At 44.0% G+C, this 18900-nt stretch overlaps 1 protein-coding gene and 1 non-coding gene across 4 annotated transcripts in view; one reads left to right on the forward strand and one right to left on the reverse strand.

Moving 5' to 3' along the window:
- LOC125023030 (potassium voltage-gated channel subfamily H member 4-like) overlaps positions 1-18646 on the reverse strand; it is a 32629-nt gene extending 13983 nt beyond the window's left edge. The window contains exons 1-5 of one of the 3 annotated variants that reach the window (XM_047610096.1): positions 18221-18646; positions 17325-18007; positions 8584-8817; positions 6098-6229; positions 5482-5615 (exon numbers count right to left, since the gene is read on the reverse strand). In XM_047610096.1, the coding sequence (XP_047466052.1) occupies positions 5482-5615; positions 6098-6229; positions 8584-8817; positions 17325-17400 (576 nt within the window). In that variant the 5' untranslated portion in view covers positions 17401-18007; positions 18221-18646. Of the gene's footprint in view, positions 1-2650; positions 2807-5481; positions 5616-6097; positions 6230-8583; positions 8818-17324; positions 18008-18220 lie in introns of those variants that run through there. The other 2 variants (XM_047610095.1, XM_047610097.1) reach the window with 2 other exon arrangements.
- On the forward strand, positions 11050-11121 carry trnaq-cug. The gene has a single exon. It is a non-coding gene; the product is annotated as a tRNA-Gln (tRNA).
- Positions 18647-18900: the final 254 nt, after the last annotated feature.

An 18900-nucleotide genomic window follows, 5' to 3' on the forward strand; every position in this document is an offset into this window, starting at 1 on the left:
ATCACAGAGGTCATGACGCGAAACCGACCTTCGGTGCTCGAGGCAGCCAGCCGACCACATCCCAATGATTAGAAAAGAAAAGAAAAAAAAAAAAAAGCCTAGCACTGCAGGGACACATGGGAATGCATGTCACACAGCTACAGCTGTTCTTCACACAACATTAACTCAAGCTGTAGCCCAGAGCTCACAGCTTCAAACACATCTCCCAGCATGCTTTGGGCTTTACATTATGATCACCTTCCTAATATTGTGTAGGTCTCTCCTTGTGCTTCCAAAAACAGTTGAGACTCATCAGAGAACGGACATGGGCCTTCTGAGGGTGTCTGGCAATAGTATGTTGTTAGTGGGGACATCTGGGTCCTATGGGCTGAGGGGAGGGGGCCTCTGTGGATCATCTCACAGATACTTGATCAGTTTGGGATCTACTGAATCTGGAGGCCAGGTCAACACTTTTTTGGGTTGTTCCTAAACTGGTTGTGCCTGTGTCAGGGTGCATCCTGCTGGGGTGACTGCTGCCATCAAGGTGCGTAATCGCTATGGGGTCGGGGTGTCTCGTCTAGTCTAGGTGAGTGCTACATGTCTAATTAACATCCATACCAATGAACGCCAGGTCCTAAAGTTTCCCAGCCCAACGCTGAATTGTCACAAGATGGTCAATGTTATACACTTCAGCTGTCAGTGGTCATAATGTTATGCCAGATTGGCATATATCCAAGAATATAATTTTGTTTTTTGTTTTTTCCTCGAAAGTGACTGCTTTGATGCAGCACTGTGTGAGGAGTTACAACACATTATAAAGTGTAGACTAATGGACTCTGACTTTCCCAGTACTTAGTGTCTTATTGCAGGATTAGTGAGATTGCAATATAATCCTAAATTTCAGCAATCACATTTTTCCTGAAACAAAATTGCGTAACAGCAAGAGACTAAATATTCAGTATGAAAAAGTGCAAAAATAATAAGAGAAACATAAAAAAAAGGAGGGAAAGATGTGAAAACTCAAACAATTAGGATGAACTATTTGACAAAACAACAGCCAATGAATTATGTGTGTCATGCTGAAACACCTCTAGACTGCAGCAGGTTTCTATTTATGTGAAAAGAGGCAACAGTGTCTCTCCCCTGGGAAATGCAGAAGCATGACATCAGCTACTTGTCAACATGTTTTGGCTTTATTAGAGTAGCTAATACATTCACAAGTTGACAACAATGAAAGTGGCAAGACCGACACAGACAACAACAACTCAGAAAAGTTTGTCAATGCATTACACACGGCTAAGTGTGCAGCAGATTACATCAAAAGTGTGTAACCTCTACAGTCGAAACAAAAAGTGCTTGTGGAAATGTGCAACTTCCATGCACACATTTCCATTTGTAAAAACACTGTTTAAATTATTTATACTTTAAGTAGCTACTTGCCACCTCTGTCTCACAGTTTTTTTTTTGGCAGTGCTTCTATTTAAAGATCTCTGAGCATGTCTATGTATTTTTTCCCCCAGTAAAGCATAGCTCCCCCTCACAGCTTTTCTCCTTTGCCTAGCAGGCTGAAGGGCTACAAATAGAGATGTAGTCATAAGGGATGTTGGCTGGCGTGGTGTGGGGGCAGAGCTATGTTAGCTAACTGCTGCTGCTGGGACACAGACAGTAGAGAAGGAGACTATTTATAATAATAGTAATAATGGGAGAATGGCAGCTTGATTTATGTAAGACACACACAAGTAAAAGTCCTGCATTCAAAAATAAATCTGTCTCCATTCAGATCATGCAAGTTAAAACATGTTTAAAGTAAGTGAATAATTAAAGTGTGGAGGCTGGTTCAATATTTGAGCTGCTAGGAAAGAAAGATTAAGTGTACTGGGGAAAAAAAATGAGAGAAGGTAGATTTTTTTTTCACCGTGCATTTCGAAAGAAAAAGTCGAAATGGCTGAGAAAAAAGATAGTTAGATGATGTGGTGAAACTATACTTGGGACTCGGCCTTAATAACAAAGAAATACTTTTGCTTTTAACTCACAAACACAGTGTAGTTCGCAGTATTAGGAGAAAACTGAATGTTGTGAAGGATAAACCACACAAGCTAGAAAGTATGTAGTATCTGCTTTGTTTGGTACCAAAAAGAAGTGGACTAACGTTGTCTAATGTGATAATGTGAATGTTAACAAGTGGTCTAAATACATGTTTGTATTTGTTTACATTTTGCTTAAGGGCACGGAACCATATAATTCATTAATGTTCGTTTCTCCATGACAATAATGAAAAGTTTTCCTTAAAAGTAAAAGTTTTCTGACGTCCTACGATAACACTAGTGGTGAAATTTGGAAATTCAAGAAAAGTTTTAAGTTAAAAAAAAAAAAAAAAATGGCGGACGAGTGACAGGACGAGGAGACACGGAAGGACCCAGAGGGATGAAGCGCTACAGTGACAGATGGCGAGGAAGAGAAACTACTTAACGTAGCAGTGAGAGGGAAAATGGTGACATAAGATTAAAATATAAAAAAAAGAAGAAGAAGAAAAAAAAAACATCGTGGAGGAAGAGACAAAAACACCCAGGAGCTGGTTTGGTTCGGTGTCGCAACTACTTACGAACTTGGATTGAGCTAACGGTGAGACAAATAACTTAATATTTTCAAGGAGACCAAAGGACGCACTTACCTCCCCCCAATAGGCAAATTCTTCTAAAAGTTTCTTCATCTTTCCTGCTGCAGCGAATAAATTTAGCATTACTTTTAAACGAACCTATTTTCACAAGGGAGACGTTAGCTAACTGGCTAATCGCCGTTTAAACGAACTACCGCCGTTGCTACGGTTACCGTTTTCCACGTAACGGTCCGTTCTTTTATTTTATTTTTTGTTTATCTATAATTAAGTTTATTTTGTTTTTACGATTTAGCATGGATTTTTTTTATGTCAAATTCAACATGGAGACAATTAAATAAAAAAAATATTATGTGTCTATCCATTCCTCTCAGAATCAACAAATTAAAGAAATGTATGCAAGAATATGCATTGCAACGGAAGAGAAAATACAGCCCTAAATTATTATTTTTGTTTTTTAGTATTTATCTTTTTATATTGCAGTTTAGTCGTGCATATTTACAAATGTGTTAGTTTTTCCTCAGGATAAATAATCTATCTTCAACCTTCAGAGGCTGAGGCAGAGATTTAATGAAGACGAATGCATTTGTTTTCACTTGTGTACCTAATGAACTGGCAAGTGAGTGCATAAATGTCAAACTCACTGAACTTGCATTGATTTCAGAAAGATATGGGGGCTATGCTCACAAACAAGTAAGACATTTTATCTTGCAGTTGCATCCAATTCACTCTAGGTGACATTTCTGAGAGATACAGGCAAGACACTTATGGAATTCCCTCTCTATGGATTCGGTTTTTATTCTAACCAGTACTTGTTTTGCATCGAAAACACCGGGATCACCGAGTAATAGGCCACAGGCTTATTCCTGAAAGGATCATGCAAGGAAATTGCTGTTCACGACTGCACTGCACGCTATTATCACTCCCTACAGTTACATATATATTTATGTGGTTTATTTTATTGTGCTTTAGTTTCAATGAAATTAAGCATCTTTTAGGTTATGATCAAGCTGTGTTTACTGGTCTGCTCATGTGCTACCTTTCACATATTGTGTGTGCTTATTTTAATTTTTTTTTTGTGGAAGATATTGATTGGTTCTCTGCAGCTATTTTGGTCCATTGTGAAAATACTCTTGGCAGAGTCTACCACAAAAACAAAAAATCTTCCTACTTACAGTGTGTGCGAGAAAACGAAAGAAGAATATTAAGGTTTCGTGCTGAGAGCGCTGACACAAAATCTCAATAACTACCGCGCGTCTAAATCCTCGAGCCTGTTTTCCCTGACATCGTCGGAGGGCGGGCGACTTAGTCTCTCCCCTAATGTTTGTGTGAATGTTTCCCGTGCGTGCGCCGTTAAAACAGATGTCTGCGCATTGCATGGTGTCAGCGAACGCTGCCATCTGTAAGTAGGTGGGATTGCGAAGCGGCGCAGCGGGAGGCTTGGCAGACGGGCGGGAGGTGTAGCACGCCGATTTCCCATGAAGGCACCTGCAGCTCGGGTCCGAGAGCAGCTGAGCTTTTTGGGTCTAGAAGCGTTAAAATAGGATGCAGAGTATTTATCAGAAAAGCCTCGCTTTCCTCCTCCTCGTGAATGATTATTTGTCGATAACACATCTGGAGGTGGAAAACAGATGTGGCTGGAAAAGTGAGTGCATGTTTGCATGACATGTTCTCAAAGGAAAATGTATATGTCAGCTTCTTATTATGCGTTTGCAGGTTGTGACAATTCATGCATCGGTGCTGACGAAGGTCAAAATGCAGGATCAGGTTAGAAGTGCATTTTGAAAAATAGTGCAAATCAATATTACTGTGTGACCCAGTTATGGTCCTGTAGTTTTAGACCTTAATACATAAATGGAGCTTTTGTTCATTTTTTTTTATTTTCATTTCAAAACACTAACTGCCAATTACAGACACACAGATGTCTCATTTGTTTTTAAAAAAACAAAATGTAAAAACTCTTTACTCTGAATCGCTTTCAGCCCACTGGGTTGAAACGCCACATTGCAAAAGGGGACAGGTTTGAGCACGGACTCGGCTGGTGACTGAGCCTCTGCAGGGAAGGAGCACGGATTATCTCAAAATGGTTGCACCGCTAGGAAAAAAAACCACAAAACAACAACAACAAATAAAAAAAATGCTCCCGTTTGTGTCAGAACAGGAGCTCGGGAGCTCGTTGTCGCGAATACCTCTGCTCGGAGTGAAGCATGACTTTGTTTTTCAAAAGCCTGTGAAAAAAACCTTTGTTATGCCGAAATAAATATGCGGCAGTGGAAAGCCGTGGCAGGGGTCTGGCTCAGCCTGTTATGGTACTTAAGGCACAAACACGCTTGAAAGACAGATGAAGGAAATCACGTGGGTAAAATGACAGTTTTAAAGTCTATGTGGAATCAGAGCTATTTATCATAATAAAGCCTCAAAGTAATGTATGGGAATGTGCACCTATAGCCCAGAGCTCCTGCTGGTGAGGTGTTCGCATGCCTGTCGAATGGTTTCGGTAAAAGGTGATGATGATGACGCACCCAGCTTCCTCTTTGACTAAAAACACCTCAGCGGTGACCTTAAGTGTTCGTGTAAATCCACCAAACAACAGCTTGCGTTACAAAAAAAAAAGAAAAAAAAGAAAAGGCTCGATTAGAATCATTCAGGAGACTTAAAATAGCAAAGCCTGCTGATGAATTTTTACCGAGATAAGCCACATCCTGGGAATCTGGGTCAAGACTTACCTCAGATTGTATTCAATTTTTAGATATGGGCGTTAATAATTTAAACTCGGGGAGTGGTTGCGGCGCCGCGTGTCTTAAGGGAACTCCCGGGCTACTTTGGACCGGGGAACCTCCCCACGGCTCCGTCGAGCGTGAGCGGTTAACGGTGAAAGGTGTACTCACTTCGTCCAGGTTGACTTCTCCTTTGCCTCCTCTGGAGAACTGGCTGGTCAGCTGGTACAACATGGTGCGTCCACGCTTCCTGGCCTCTCGGAAGTGAGAGCTGCTCTTCCTCCTGTGCCTCTTGTCGTCTGAAACTGTCACAACAGTCGATCAGATCGGTGCAAGTCAATTACAGCAAATGAAAATGTGTAGCGTCGTCTGGTCTGAAGTCGATCAGAGTATTTTTCCCTGATGTTGTTGCACAAATGAGACTCAGAAACACTTGGACGTGCTTGACTTTTTAATTGATTGTGGTGTAACGCGCTGACGATCTATTTCCACCCCGGGGCGTGGTGCTCGGTGTTTGTGGCAGACCGGGTTCCACCTGAAGACACAACTCTGCCCCGTATCACACTACCCTTTCGGAGGAAACATTGTCTGAGTCCAGCGAACGAACGCCAAAACCAAACAAAACCACCGGGCAGGATGTGACAGTGATGAACAAGAGCGCGCGGAGAAAATGAAAGCCGAGGGCCAGACGAAGGCCTGCCCGTAAATCATGTTCAAAGTAAGCAAATAATGGGAATTTTTTCTTTTTTTTCTTTTTTCTCTTTGGTAAATGGGGCTCTCAGCTTACCCTCCTTCCTGCTGTTGTGGTAGCTCTTCCCGAAGGTGTCGGTGATGTCCTTGAATGAGAAGAGGAAGAGAACCATTTCGCCCTTCTCGTTCTTTATGGGCACGATGTCTAACAGACACCAGAATGCCACACCTGGAAGAAAGCCACAGATGTTCAGTTAGTGCAGGTTTTTACTTCTTCTTTTACCTGCAGAATGACACCGACTCCTCCAGAGACATGTCCAAAGTAAATATACAAGGTGGCCTGTTTGAAAAAGCCTTTGGCCTTTGTCAGCATTACACTATACAGCACATTACCAGGCTGAAAGAGATACAACATGTCATTTAAAATGTTTAATCATTTAGTGCAGGGGTTTGATGGAGAGATTAAATACCTACCTACTATATGTGTTCTATATAAATATATATAATATATATTATTATTATCATTTTGCATTTAATGTTAAGATATTTAAATAATACACAGCTTCAAATATTCATTTTTTTGTTTCAAACATGTGCAACATGAGGGTGTTTGACGGGGAAAGTTTTATATAAAAAATGTCTAATCAACCAAAGATTTTGCGACCCTCCCTGCAGTACCTCTGCGGACCCCTAGGGGTCGCGGACCCCCAGTTGAAGACCTATGGTTTAGTGTGCATCTTGAGTATTGTTTGATTTTCTTTCTGGTAACTTTTCTTTGATATATATATTATTTTTTTTTTTTTGCCCTTTCCAGCCACATCTGATGCCTTTTCTATAATTTTTATGTCTCTTCGCAGTTAGCTTGTTGCCTCTAGGGTTCATCACCATGTACGTTTTGTTTTGTTGTATCTCCTCTTGATTCTTTTTTCATCCTCTGTGGCTGTTTTGTATTCCTTTGTATTCCTAATCTTGCATATGTCTTGTGTCTTTCTGGTTTGTATCATGTCTTCCGTGTTTTACATCACTCTGTAATTGTCCTTTTGTTGTGGTTTTGTGCTTTGTTACGATGCACATTTGTTAGTATCTGTGCCTATCTTTGTGAAAAGTCAGAGCCCTTGCGGTAATTTGTCTCTGTATTGTTGTGTGTGCGTCTCTGTGGTTGTTTGCTTCTCCTTTCTGGTGTCTTTCACGTTGCTTGTATGTCTCCTTGGAGTTCATTTGTACTTGCTTCTGTAGTAATTTTCTATGTTGTGCCTCTGTGGCCATTTATTGTCTATTTGAGGTTATTTTGCATGTCTGCGTTTGCTTATCTTTTCGATAACATTGCATTTCTATTGATTTTCTGCTTGTTATGTTGACCCTCTAGTTGCTCTTTGTCTCGTCTGGTCTCCCTTTCCCTCTCTGTGATTCTCTTTGTGCACACTCTCCTTCATTTGTGTTGGTAGTTTTGCATTTCTTCTGTTCTTGACTCGCAAAACTTTAAATCACCTTTGAGTGTGAGATTTTCTCAAAACCGTCACCAGACCCTCGGGTGCAGTCCGACGAGGTGTCGTGCCAACCCCGGCCGCCGCCTCTGTGCCCACCTCTGTTAAAGCGTCTCTTTAATGACTTCCATTTTTCATACCATGGTCTGTGATTTCACGCGCCACGTCAGCTCTAACCGTGTCTGAACGGCGGACGCTCGCCGAGCGTGGCGCAGCCTTTCTAAAAATACGCTTCAAATTAGATAAGGACCGGAGGATTGTGCACAAAATGAAAGGGAAAGTCAGAGGGTTGGGTGTAACGAGTCAAAGAGGGAAGGAGCGCCATGGATCCAAGACCTTACCATAACCCAGTATGCTCATTAGCAACTCTGCAGAAACAGTGCCGTGCCACCAAACAGATGTTTCACATCTCCTATAGCGTCCCTAGTGTGTGTGTGTGTGTGTGTTAGGCACAGACAAAGAGACAGGAGAAGAAAACATTTTAGATGCCGGTGTTTCAGAATAAGCCGCTGGGGTGAATTAGGGCTCCAGAGGACAGTTTAAATTATTTAAAATTGTACTCTTTTCCCTTTTACTTTGAAGTTCTCCTTTCCTGTGGCTTTATCTTTGGGTATGTTTTGAGACTTTCTGCTCATTAGCTCATCTAGTGGCATTGTCTTACCTTTACTGCAAAAAGCAAATGCATGTACTGCAGCTGCAAGGCATGTTTGGAAATCCATCGGCATAATTAGCGGCTCACACACTCCGAAGCTGAAGGTTTGAGTCTTTACCGAACAAACGTAATCCCGTGTGCCACTCATAGAGGCTTAAACGTTGTTGTATGTTCTCTGCTCGTGCGTGACGTCTTGAGCTTCTCCAAGACTTCTCCAGGAGGATTAGCCGTGGAGGAATGAGTTAAATTCACGACAGCAAGAACAGCACTTTGCCCTGAACTAAGAAGGTATTATCATCCTCTCTGGTTGTTTCTCATCCACAATAAGAAACACTGAGCAGCGCTGACTTTCCAAAAGACTATGTTCTTCACTGGTCATATTAGCATCTCTTTTTGATCAGGCCAGAACAATATAGTCCTCTATCCTCTTTTTTTCTTTGCACCCACCATTCTTCTTGTAGAAGTGGACCTCTGCCTGGTACTCCTCTCGGCCCTCCAGAGCCTTCTCCATCTGCTGGGCCACGTGCTCGCTGGTGTCGGCCCCGTACAGGAAGCGGCAGCTGCAGTTCTTCTGCATCACCTCGGTCCTCGTGAACCCGGTCAACTCGCAGAAGCCGTCCGAGCAGTAGACGATGGGGTAGCCGCGGTGGCCCTGGGCGTTACCCAACAGGAAATTACTGTCTGTGAAGGAGGACACGAGAAGGTGGGAGGTGAGGAACCGTCGAGCCTGACATCAGAGCGCCAGGAGAAAATAGGAACCTGCTGGATGCGTGATGTTTACTGTGATGTTTGGTGCATCATCTCTTCATTGTACCGGAATCAAAGTCTGTTTAGCTGTTTCAACTTTTGTCAACAGTTTTCAAAGTTTACACTTTCAAAGCAAACATGAATCAAATGTTGGTGTGTGCTCAATCTCGGGCTAAATATATTTCCCAGGGCTATAGTCGTTAGTTTTTTCAGTTATGAGGCTGCCGACGATCAGGACTGCCGGAAAAAAAAAATATTAAATTTAAATTGGCATCCTGGGCTGCAGATGGTAAGATACAAAAAAAAAAAGCTGACCGGGGTTTGAAAATAGCACAAAGGTCAGTGATTGATTTTGAAGTCCAGGTTCACTTAATTGGATGATGTGACCCCGGTGGAAAATGAGCCGGCGTAATGCAAACATAAGGATAAAATAGGGTATGGAAGAAATGAGGGGTACGTTTTCAGAGCGGATGATGCACTTAAAAAAAAACACAAAAAAAATGTGAATGCGATGGTTATTTCGCCCGTTCTCTGCAGACATATGTTGCACTCACCAGCCACTTTATTAGGTACACCTTTTGCCTTGCGAGGTATTGGAAACATAACTCAGAGATTTTGGTTCATATTGACATAATTATTGACTTAAATCCCCTTTCTTCCTCATTCTGATGCTCGGTTTGAACTTCAGCATGAACTTCACCTCTACATGCATAAATGCATTCAATTGCAGCCATGTGATTGACTGATTGAACAGGTGTACCTAATAAATTGTGTATATATTATACACTGCCTGCCCTGACAAAAAGAAGTCACCACCTGGATTTAACAAAGTAACAAAGGTACAAGCCTCCTGTTAGATAATTACTGCATGGGTGATTATCTGTCAGGTGGCAGCAAGTTATTTAACCCTGACTGATGCAATGAGTAGCTTCTCATTTCTTAAACAACCATATTGGAAAAGACGTTAGTCTGTTTGAGAAGGGTCAAATCATCAAGCATCGAACACATCTAAGCAGAAACTACTACTGGTTTGGTGAAATCAAATGGAAGAAAAACACCAGTAGAGCTCAGGGCTGTGTTTAAAAGTGAAAGCAAGAGCACTGCCACACACACAATGAGAAGGGAACTCAAGGGATTGGGACTGAACAGCCTTGAGAAACTACTAATCAGTGAGGCTGGCCAAGTAAAAAAGGCTTCAATTTGCTAGGAAGCATAAAGATCGGAGCAATGGATGAAGGTCATGTGGGCTGATGAGTCCAGATTTACCCTGGAGGGGGGGCTGCTACACATGCTCAAGTCCAGGTTCAGCAACATTCTGCCCAAAGAATGAGGTCAGCTGACCGCCTGAATGTACTGAATGACGAGGTTATTCCATCAATGGATTTTTTTCTTCCCTCATACCACAGGCATCTTCCAAGATGACAAGGTCATGTGACATAATTATCACATATGGATTGGCCACCACAGAGTCCAGACCTGAGCTCTATTGAGAATCTTTGGGATGTGCTGGAGAAGGCTGTGCGCAGTGGTCAGACTCTCCCATCATCAATGCAAGATCTTGGTAAAAAATGAATGCAACAGTGGCTGGAAATAAATCTTGTGACACTTGCAGAAGCTTCTTATCAAAACAATGTCACAGAGAAATGCAGCTGGAATCAAAGCTAAAGCATCTTTTCTCTGCCTCTTCTGCCACAGCGCTTTCAGCACCACGGACAGTTCCACCACTTTCACTATTCTGGGCTCTTGTCCCAGTAACTCCAGACTGTTCATCCTCCATAACCACACAGATTAATCTTTGTGATGGGTGAAGTTTGATGTTCCCTCGGGGCCGCAGAGTGATGAGATGCTTGGTCTACCTGAACGAGTTATGGAAAGAGGTCTGAAATAAGATCAGTTGTAATATTTCAAAATAAAGTACATACTGAAGAAGCAGATGCCGATCAGCCACAGCATTAAAACCACCGACAGGAGAAGTAAATAACATTAACAACGACCAAAGCACAGGCACACACACAAAAATGCTTTAGGAACAACTAAAAAAAAACACAAACGACAGGACAAGGTGTTGACCTGGCCTCCAAATTCACTAGATCCCAAACTGATAAAGTATCTGTGGGATGATCCACCACAGAGCCTCAACCTGTAGGAGCCAAAGGCCTCCATTGAGGTTCCATGGTGTAATGGTTAGCACTCTGGACTCTGAATCCAGCGATCCGAGTTCAAATCTCGGTGGGACCTTTGATTTTTGGGGCGACTGTGCTCAGTAGATAGAGCAGAGGGTTGGTGGTTTGAAGTGTCCTAGAGCAAGACACTGAACCCGCTTAAAGTACCAGTAAGAAGAAAGGCGCTATATAAGAATAAGGTCATTTACTGTTCACTGACGACACCCTCAGAAGACCCATGTCCATTCTCTGATGACTCAAAACCCTTTTGGAGGCACAAGGGAGACCTAAACAATACTAGGAACACGGTCATAATGTTATGGCCCCTCAGGACTGCCAGATACTGCACCATGTTGACAAAATCAGGATGTATTCCAGCCTTAGATCACGTCATGTCCAGTCTCTGCATATAAAGCAAAAATCCCCTAAAAGGCTGAATATCTCCTTCTGTCGCCCTCCTTTTCACTTTACGACAATGATCCAGAAGTTCTCATTATCATTATAAAGTCGTACGTCTGTGAAGTTTCGCAGTCGTGCAAGTCACGAATTATCTCGACTAAATAAAGGCAAACGGACTTGTTTGTCTGTCTCATTAAAGTGCCTTCTTCCTCAGCTTTTAATGACTGGTGGGGAATTACAATACACACCTGCAATTAGAGGATGTCGTTCATATTCAAGGTGTGAATCGCTGTGAAACCTGTCCGGATTTGCATTTTTTTTCCTTTTTGTTTGCTTATTATTTCCGCTGGTAAATAGCTGACTCTATCCCTCTGTCTGTCTGCGGTTTATCTGAAAGCATCAGGCTGCAGATCTTCTAGGTACCAAGCAGAGAGGAAAAACACACACAAAAAAAAGCAATGTCAATTCTCACGATTTCCTTCGGAGTGTAAGTCTAAGAAGACGGAGTATTAAACAGCTGCTACAGCACTTTCCACATTCTAGCAGTTTAATTGGGCAGGCTGAGCAGAAAGGCGTCCATAGGGGGATGTCTTTTCTGAGCGGTGACAACCTTTCTTGGGTGTGCAGCGAGCAGCAACTAAACTGTCACTGTGGAATTATAGGAGGAGACAGGCATTAGTCTGATCCATCAACAGGCAGAGGAGCTTTAACGCCTTTGCAAGGAGAAACTCGAGCATTTCCGCTCACATATATATATATATATATCAAGTATTTTCGACACAAAGTTCTCTGCCTCACTCTAAAATAAATAAATAAAACTCGCCCTAGAAACAATGGCTGAACAAGATGGGGTCGCCTATCATGTTAGGGGAAAAAAAATAAAAAACATACCCAGCAAGAGTTTGGAGAGCAACCGCATTCATCTGTGGTTTATGTAACGCTCACCTAAGAATAGGTTCATCCCTACTCAGCATCCCTAAATCGGCCCCTTTAAAGCAGGTCAAGGGCAGGTGTACTCGTAAATCACTTTGTATGTAAGATGCGATAAAAGCCAACAAGCCGTGAAGGTGAAACTTTTTTTTTTTTTTTTGCTGCGTTTGGAACTTTGCAAAGTTTGCTTCTTCACACCACGAGTTTGATCAGTCGGTGAAGTTCACCGCGAAGAATTCAGTTCAGTGTTCTGCTGGGAAACTTTTGGACCTGGCATTCGTTAGTGCGGAAGTTATTTGGACATGTAGCACAAACCTGACCAAGCACCCACACACGGCAATGACACAGCACAAGGTGTTGACCCGGCCTCCAAATCCACTAGATCCCAAACCGATCAAGTATTCAGATGTAATTGTACAAATGAACCTCATCGTGACGCAAACTTTTAATACTTTGTGGAGAATTCTTTGTAGGCAGCGACTTCTTGGAAGGTTTTTAATGCAGCTATCGTCAGGTGTTTGTTGAACTGTCGTGAATAGGTTTTGTTGGTGCAGCTTAATTAACAAAAACTAATTCTCAACTCCAGAAAATACGTCCCCTACACTGTGAAAAACAGCATTATATAGAAAAAAAAATGCCGCTGGTTGGTTAAGCTTTTATTTTGCTCGACAAAAATTCTTTAAATAAGCACAAAGTTCTTTTCTCTGAACAAAATATAAGACGTATTTCTTTGAAATTCCTTTTTTTTTTGCAATGTACTTCATGCATTTGCCTTTTACATGATATTTTTGTATTTTAACATCTAAATACACACACAAAAACGCCTTAGGAGCAACTCAAAAAAGAAAATAAAAAGAAACAAAACATGAGGCCCACAGAGGCCCCTCCCCTCAAGACATAGCACCCCAGGATTCTCTGATGAGTCAAAACTGTTTTAGAGGCACAAGGGGGACCTACACAATATTAGGAAGGTGGTCATAATGTTTTGCCTGATGGGTGTAGACTAACCAGCTGCTATGTAATGTAAAGGCATTTAGAGCAGACTTCTTGTTCAGCTTCATATCTCATATACGAGGATTTGGTTTGATTTGGAGCGAACACCACTCCAGGCTTCACGCTCCTCGGATTCTACATATACATCTTTTCTAAGTAAACAACCAATCCAGCCCCGACATGAACCACTTCACAAACACTTTGGTTGAGTTTATTTTCGTACGATGAGAGAGAGAGAGAGACGGTGACAATGCCTCGGTTCCGAGGCCGTAATCCTCTCAGGGATATTGCTTCGAGTGGCCGCTCGGCTGCACCAGCTTCCTTAATTACACATCTGTGCTGACTCGCTACAACTGTAATCTGACATGATGACGCTACATGCTACCGCTAACAACGAGAAAAAAGGCCCTGCTGCGCCGGCTCCACGTCGCAGAAGTTCCTCAGACGACGGGATGACGGCCCGTGAGGCTCGGGCCACTTGCTCAGCAGATAATTACCGCTCAGCGATATGTAATTACTTGTTGGATGAAGTGGGGGGAGGAAGGGGTCACCGGTCGAGTAAAGAGGAGCGAGCGTAATCATCTATCACTTGATGTGTAACACAATGTTAGTGATTAATTAAAACCATTTTCTAGACATCTGAATGACTGAAATACATAATTTGGTGCTTGAGTTTGACAAAAAGATTCGTGCTGGTGCCATAAAACACTGGTTGCAAAGCTTCACACCCACTTTCACCTGAATTCACACGGTGATGGTGCAAGTGCAAGCTGCAGATGTATTTCAGTCGGTCAAAAACACCAACGTGCACGGGGCCTTATCATCATCAGGGGGCTTCGACATCTCTAAACTCATATACGTTGACTGTAAATGTCCTTAAATGCAGCCGGTTACAAAGATCTCCTGCTTTCTTCTAGCCTCTGTCTGCAGCTGCCTATTAAGACCCGTTCATCAGCCCCGGTAACAATGAGCTCGGCGAGGTTCAATCTGACAAACCTCTCCCCTCGCCACCACCCTCCACCACAACCCTCCACCCACCACCCCCGCCCGTCTCCCCCTCTGGTTCCTTAGTTGCCTTTTTAACAGAAAAGTGTTTGGGGAGAAAATAAACCCGGCTCTTATCTTTGCCTGCAGCTGCCCGGCGGTTACGCTGCCCCCACAGGGCGCCGCTGTCAATGTGAAAACGCTGCCGGGGAGGTCGCGTAAAGGAGCTGGGGGAGGAGGAGGCGGAGGAGGAGGAGGAGGAGGAGGACAGATGTGTGGATGTGTAACGCACACACAACACGGCGGCGGAACGTTTGTGGCGGCGGCAGGAAAACTTGAAGCTCTGTTTTTTTTTTTTTTTTTAGCCCCTGTGACAACAAACATCTGCCCCGTTGATGTGCTCAAGTATTAAATCCCATTATTGTGAGGACGTAGCCCGACCCTGACCTTTGACCTCTGAACGTTTCCTTTTCAGAAATCAAACTAATGTAGAAAATCGACGCACAAGTGCACGTCAAACACTCAAATGCACACGCTTCCTCTGGGGAATCTAGGCTGCTGACATTGCTGTGAGCTAAACACATTGCAACGCATGCATGTGTGTGTGTGTGTGTGTGTGTGTGTGTGTCAAAGGTTAGTGACTTAACCTGTTTTGACATTTCCCTTACAGCAGGAGGGGGGGTTCGTCAGATGTGTAATTTTCTCCATCCAGGAAATGTTCAATTAAAATCCAAATTGCCTTGTTTTTATAAACGTTATTTCTAAGGTCAGCAAGTCGATATTTATGAACACGACTCACACAACACAACCCGCTCAAAACTGGAGAAATTAGCCCAAAACTCCCTGATGACAAGTGCACAATAGTCCACAACCAATTTTTAAAACCTTTAAACAAAAAAAGGCTGGAGAAATTACGAGTATGATGGAATATATATGGCAATATAGTGAAATAAGTGTCTGATTAGTTGCATTTATTATAAAGGGTACATGCGATGCAAGCAATGGAAATAACATCATTTTACACACCTGAGAGTGATTTATATTAAAAGTTTCACCTGTCTGCATGAAAAGGCCATGATGGCGCTCATTCATAAGGGAAATAATGTTTAACTGAATACGTTTAGAGCCATAAATTGCGGTTGTTGTAACAGGATGCGCAGCAGCAGCTCAGCTTTGTGTTGTCTCGCTGACATAAACCCCCACGTTTTTTTTTGTGACACAATATTCGACACGCACGATTTATTTAAATGCTCTTGATTAGTGGCTTGAAGTGGAGTACTCAGCTGTGCCTATTTTGAAATGTGCAAAATAAAACAAATTACTAGTTGGCAGCGTTTTTCTGTTTGTGTGCAACTTTAAATGCATTTTTAATTGATAAAATGCACTTGGAGGCGTTTCAGTTCAAAAGAATATTTTAAAAGAAGTTCTCAATATCGCCTTGAGAAACGTACAAAATGTATAAAAATATGGATTTTTCCACAATAAGCGCCTATAATTCGCACCGTCTTCACAACCACTGACCACAAACACTGTGCAAGAGGCACGAAAACTGACACAAACACTCGTCGGGCTGCGGCAGGTCGAGGTGAAAAGTCTCTGCAGCTGCGTGAGCCACAATGCCTCTTATTTCGAGATGCTCCTTCCTGAAACAAGAGACCAGCTGCTTTTGAAAAGTCCCTGATTGGAAAGCGAGTTCAAGTGTCGACTCTTTAGGGGACCGTCTTCTTCCCCAAAGACCAAAGTGTTCATCCCTTGTCAAGTGGCGGGACCCCGTCACCCCGGCAACAGGAAGGAAGCTATTTTGAGCGGCGGGCACTCAGCCACCATCCAGGAGTCAAAGCCTTGTGGTGGGATCGAGGAACCGGGGCTCGAAAAGTGGTGAGAGCTGCTTGCTGAGCACTTGGTTATCTGTTCACATCGTTGGGTTTTTCTGCGGTAAAGAATAAACCCTCAACTCTATTAGAGCGGTGGACGTGTCTGCAGAGCTGATGCTGCAGGGTTGAAATGCCAGGACATGTGATACACAGAAACGCTCCAAAGAGCGTTTAATGTTCCTAGATGTGTTGCTGTCAACGGCGGTGGAAAAACAAAGAGAGTTTATGCATTTAAAGCCAAACAAACGCTGCTATTATTCCCTGAGAGATGGAATTAGAAAAGACACTCAGCCTGGAAGGGAAGTGCCTTTTCTCCTCTCTGCTTGTGTCACAGAGAGGTCAGCGAGGAGGTCCATCTACAGAACAACCCTCTGGAGCTGGCAGGCGGTCTATGTTTAGCTCAAGGACCCTTCAGCGGGGCAGAAGCGACGCGGGGTCACGACCCCCTGGTCCTTCAAGCCGAGTCACGCAGCACCCCGCATCATCGTCATCTGGATGCGGCGTGAATCTCACGTCACAAAACCTCTGAATTTCGGCTCCGATCAGGCGCAAGAACAATTCCTGAGGAGCGCCGTGTCAGACCTCAAGAGAACCATAAACACCTCATTAGAAGCACTGGTTTCGCAAGCTGTAATTGCTGCTGTTCATGTCCTTTAGACAGAACTGTTACAGATTTCCCTGTGTTTACCCCCCCTCCCTCCCCTCCCGCCTCCCCAAGCTTCAAGTGCAACCGAGACGGAGCCCCTTAAAAAATCACTGTGAGTCAGCTGTTCATTCAACTAGCTGAGGGAGGACAGGCGGGATCGACAAGCGAACAAACACAGACGTCCCCACGGCATTTGTTTACAACGAGCCGCGGCCTCCCCTGGGGGGGGCCACAAGGTACAAAACAAGAGACACACACACACGGCGAGAAGAGGTGGCAGCGCGGCCTAATCGTGAACTCCGGTGATAAACACAGATGATCTGACGCTGCTGCAAACTTTTCTCCATCAGCAGCGTTGTGATGTCATCTTAATTTGTTTCTCCGTTCACACCGACGGCAGAGATCTTTATTGTTTTACTGAATTAACGTGCATTTCTTTCTGTCTGTACTCACGGGTGCCATCGAAGCGCGTGGCGATGGTGTCCAGGAAGGTGTTCTGAGGGGCCAGGAGGCCCTTCATCACCGGCATCTTGACCCAGATGTGGGGCGGCCGACAGGTGGTGGCCGGGGGTCACACCATCCCAGAGGCGCGGCGGGAGGCGACTTCCGGGGGGTCTCAGCAGGTGGCGGGGGAGACTCTGAGGGCGGCAGTCCCAGGCTGCTCGCGGGGACACTCATTTACAGTGGGAGCAGCCACCCCTCCCCCCCCCCCCCGAGCAATGCCGACCCTGCAAGAGAACAGTGCGGCTCCTATCGGGAAAAGACCGAAATAGCCCGAAACAGGTTTCAGGTGTAGTCTGGATAAGTAGTCGGTAAACGAGGGATCGGGTCCAGGTCACTGCGAGATCCTTCAGATCAGTCAGCCCAGCTGTTGCTCGTCAGCCGTTGGGAGAAGTTATCCCGTGAAGTCCGCCGTCATCAGACAAATAAAAAACACAGGAGTGTGAAAACCTCTCGCGTCCCTCTGCTCCGTGATGTGTCAGGACGCCGTGGCGGAGTCACAGTCACATCTTCTCGTGCCTTCTCCCCTCCTCGCTACTCTCTCTCTCCGTCTCTCTCTCCGTCTCTCTCCCTCCTGCACCGATCCACTCCTGCGATATCTCAGCCAATGAGGCGCCGGCGTCCTCTGTGGGGACCTGTTTTCATGTGTGGTGGGGGTGTAGAGCGAGAAAAGAGAAAGTGAGACACACACACACACAGAGGGAGGGAGAGAGAGGAGGAAAGAGGGAGGAAGGAGGGAAAGAGAGGATGCTTTCGGAGCGTCTGACAGCACCATTACACCCCACAGTGCTACTATCAGCACATGGCTTTTGTGTGCGTGTCTAGCAAATCAAGGGGAGATGGATTACCTGCATGATGGTAAATGCGGGCTATTGTGTTCAGCTGGACCGGGGGCTATTGTGCTGTTTTGCCATGGGAGTCCGGCTCTAGGAAGATTGTCTGGTGGAGGGGGAAAAAAAAAAAATTACATATTCTAATTTATTTCTTCCTACGTTTCTTAGATGTGAGAGGCTCAGCCCCGAAACGATCGCGTTCCTGGAGGGTTGTTGTTGTCTCAAACTTGTCTCTGCTCTGCGTGGAGCTGGTCACTGTCGCCCCATGAGCCTCCACAGTATCCTCATGAGAGAATTAAGGCTGTGGGATAAAAGCCGCTAAGAGCGGATTAAAAGGATAAGCCCGGAGATGTTATGATGAAGACTTGACGCTAAACGCACACACACTAACTTGACACTCTTTGGCTCAGGCGAACGACGCATCTCGCGGCCAACGACGGGGAAAACGCCTTTAGATAGCAGATCAGGCGTAACATTATGACCACCTTTCTAATATCGTGTGGGTCGCCCAGAACAGCTGTGACTCGGGTCACTGAGGGGGCGCAAAATCTTTGGTTGATTAGACATTTGATATATATATATTTAATTTTACCCCTCAAACACCCTACTTTTGCACGTTTGAAATAAAAAATGAATATTTGAACCTGTGTATTATTTGAATAGGTGATAATAATAATGTTTATTTATAATTTGTA

The sequence above is a fragment of the Mugil cephalus genome, chromosome 16 (genome assembly GCF_022458985.1).
Source record: "Mugil cephalus isolate CIBA_MC_2020 chromosome 16, CIBA_Mcephalus_1.1, whole genome shotgun sequence".
NCBI classification, from domain to species: Eukaryota; Metazoa; Chordata; class Actinopteri; order Mugiliformes; family Mugilidae; genus Mugil; species Mugil cephalus.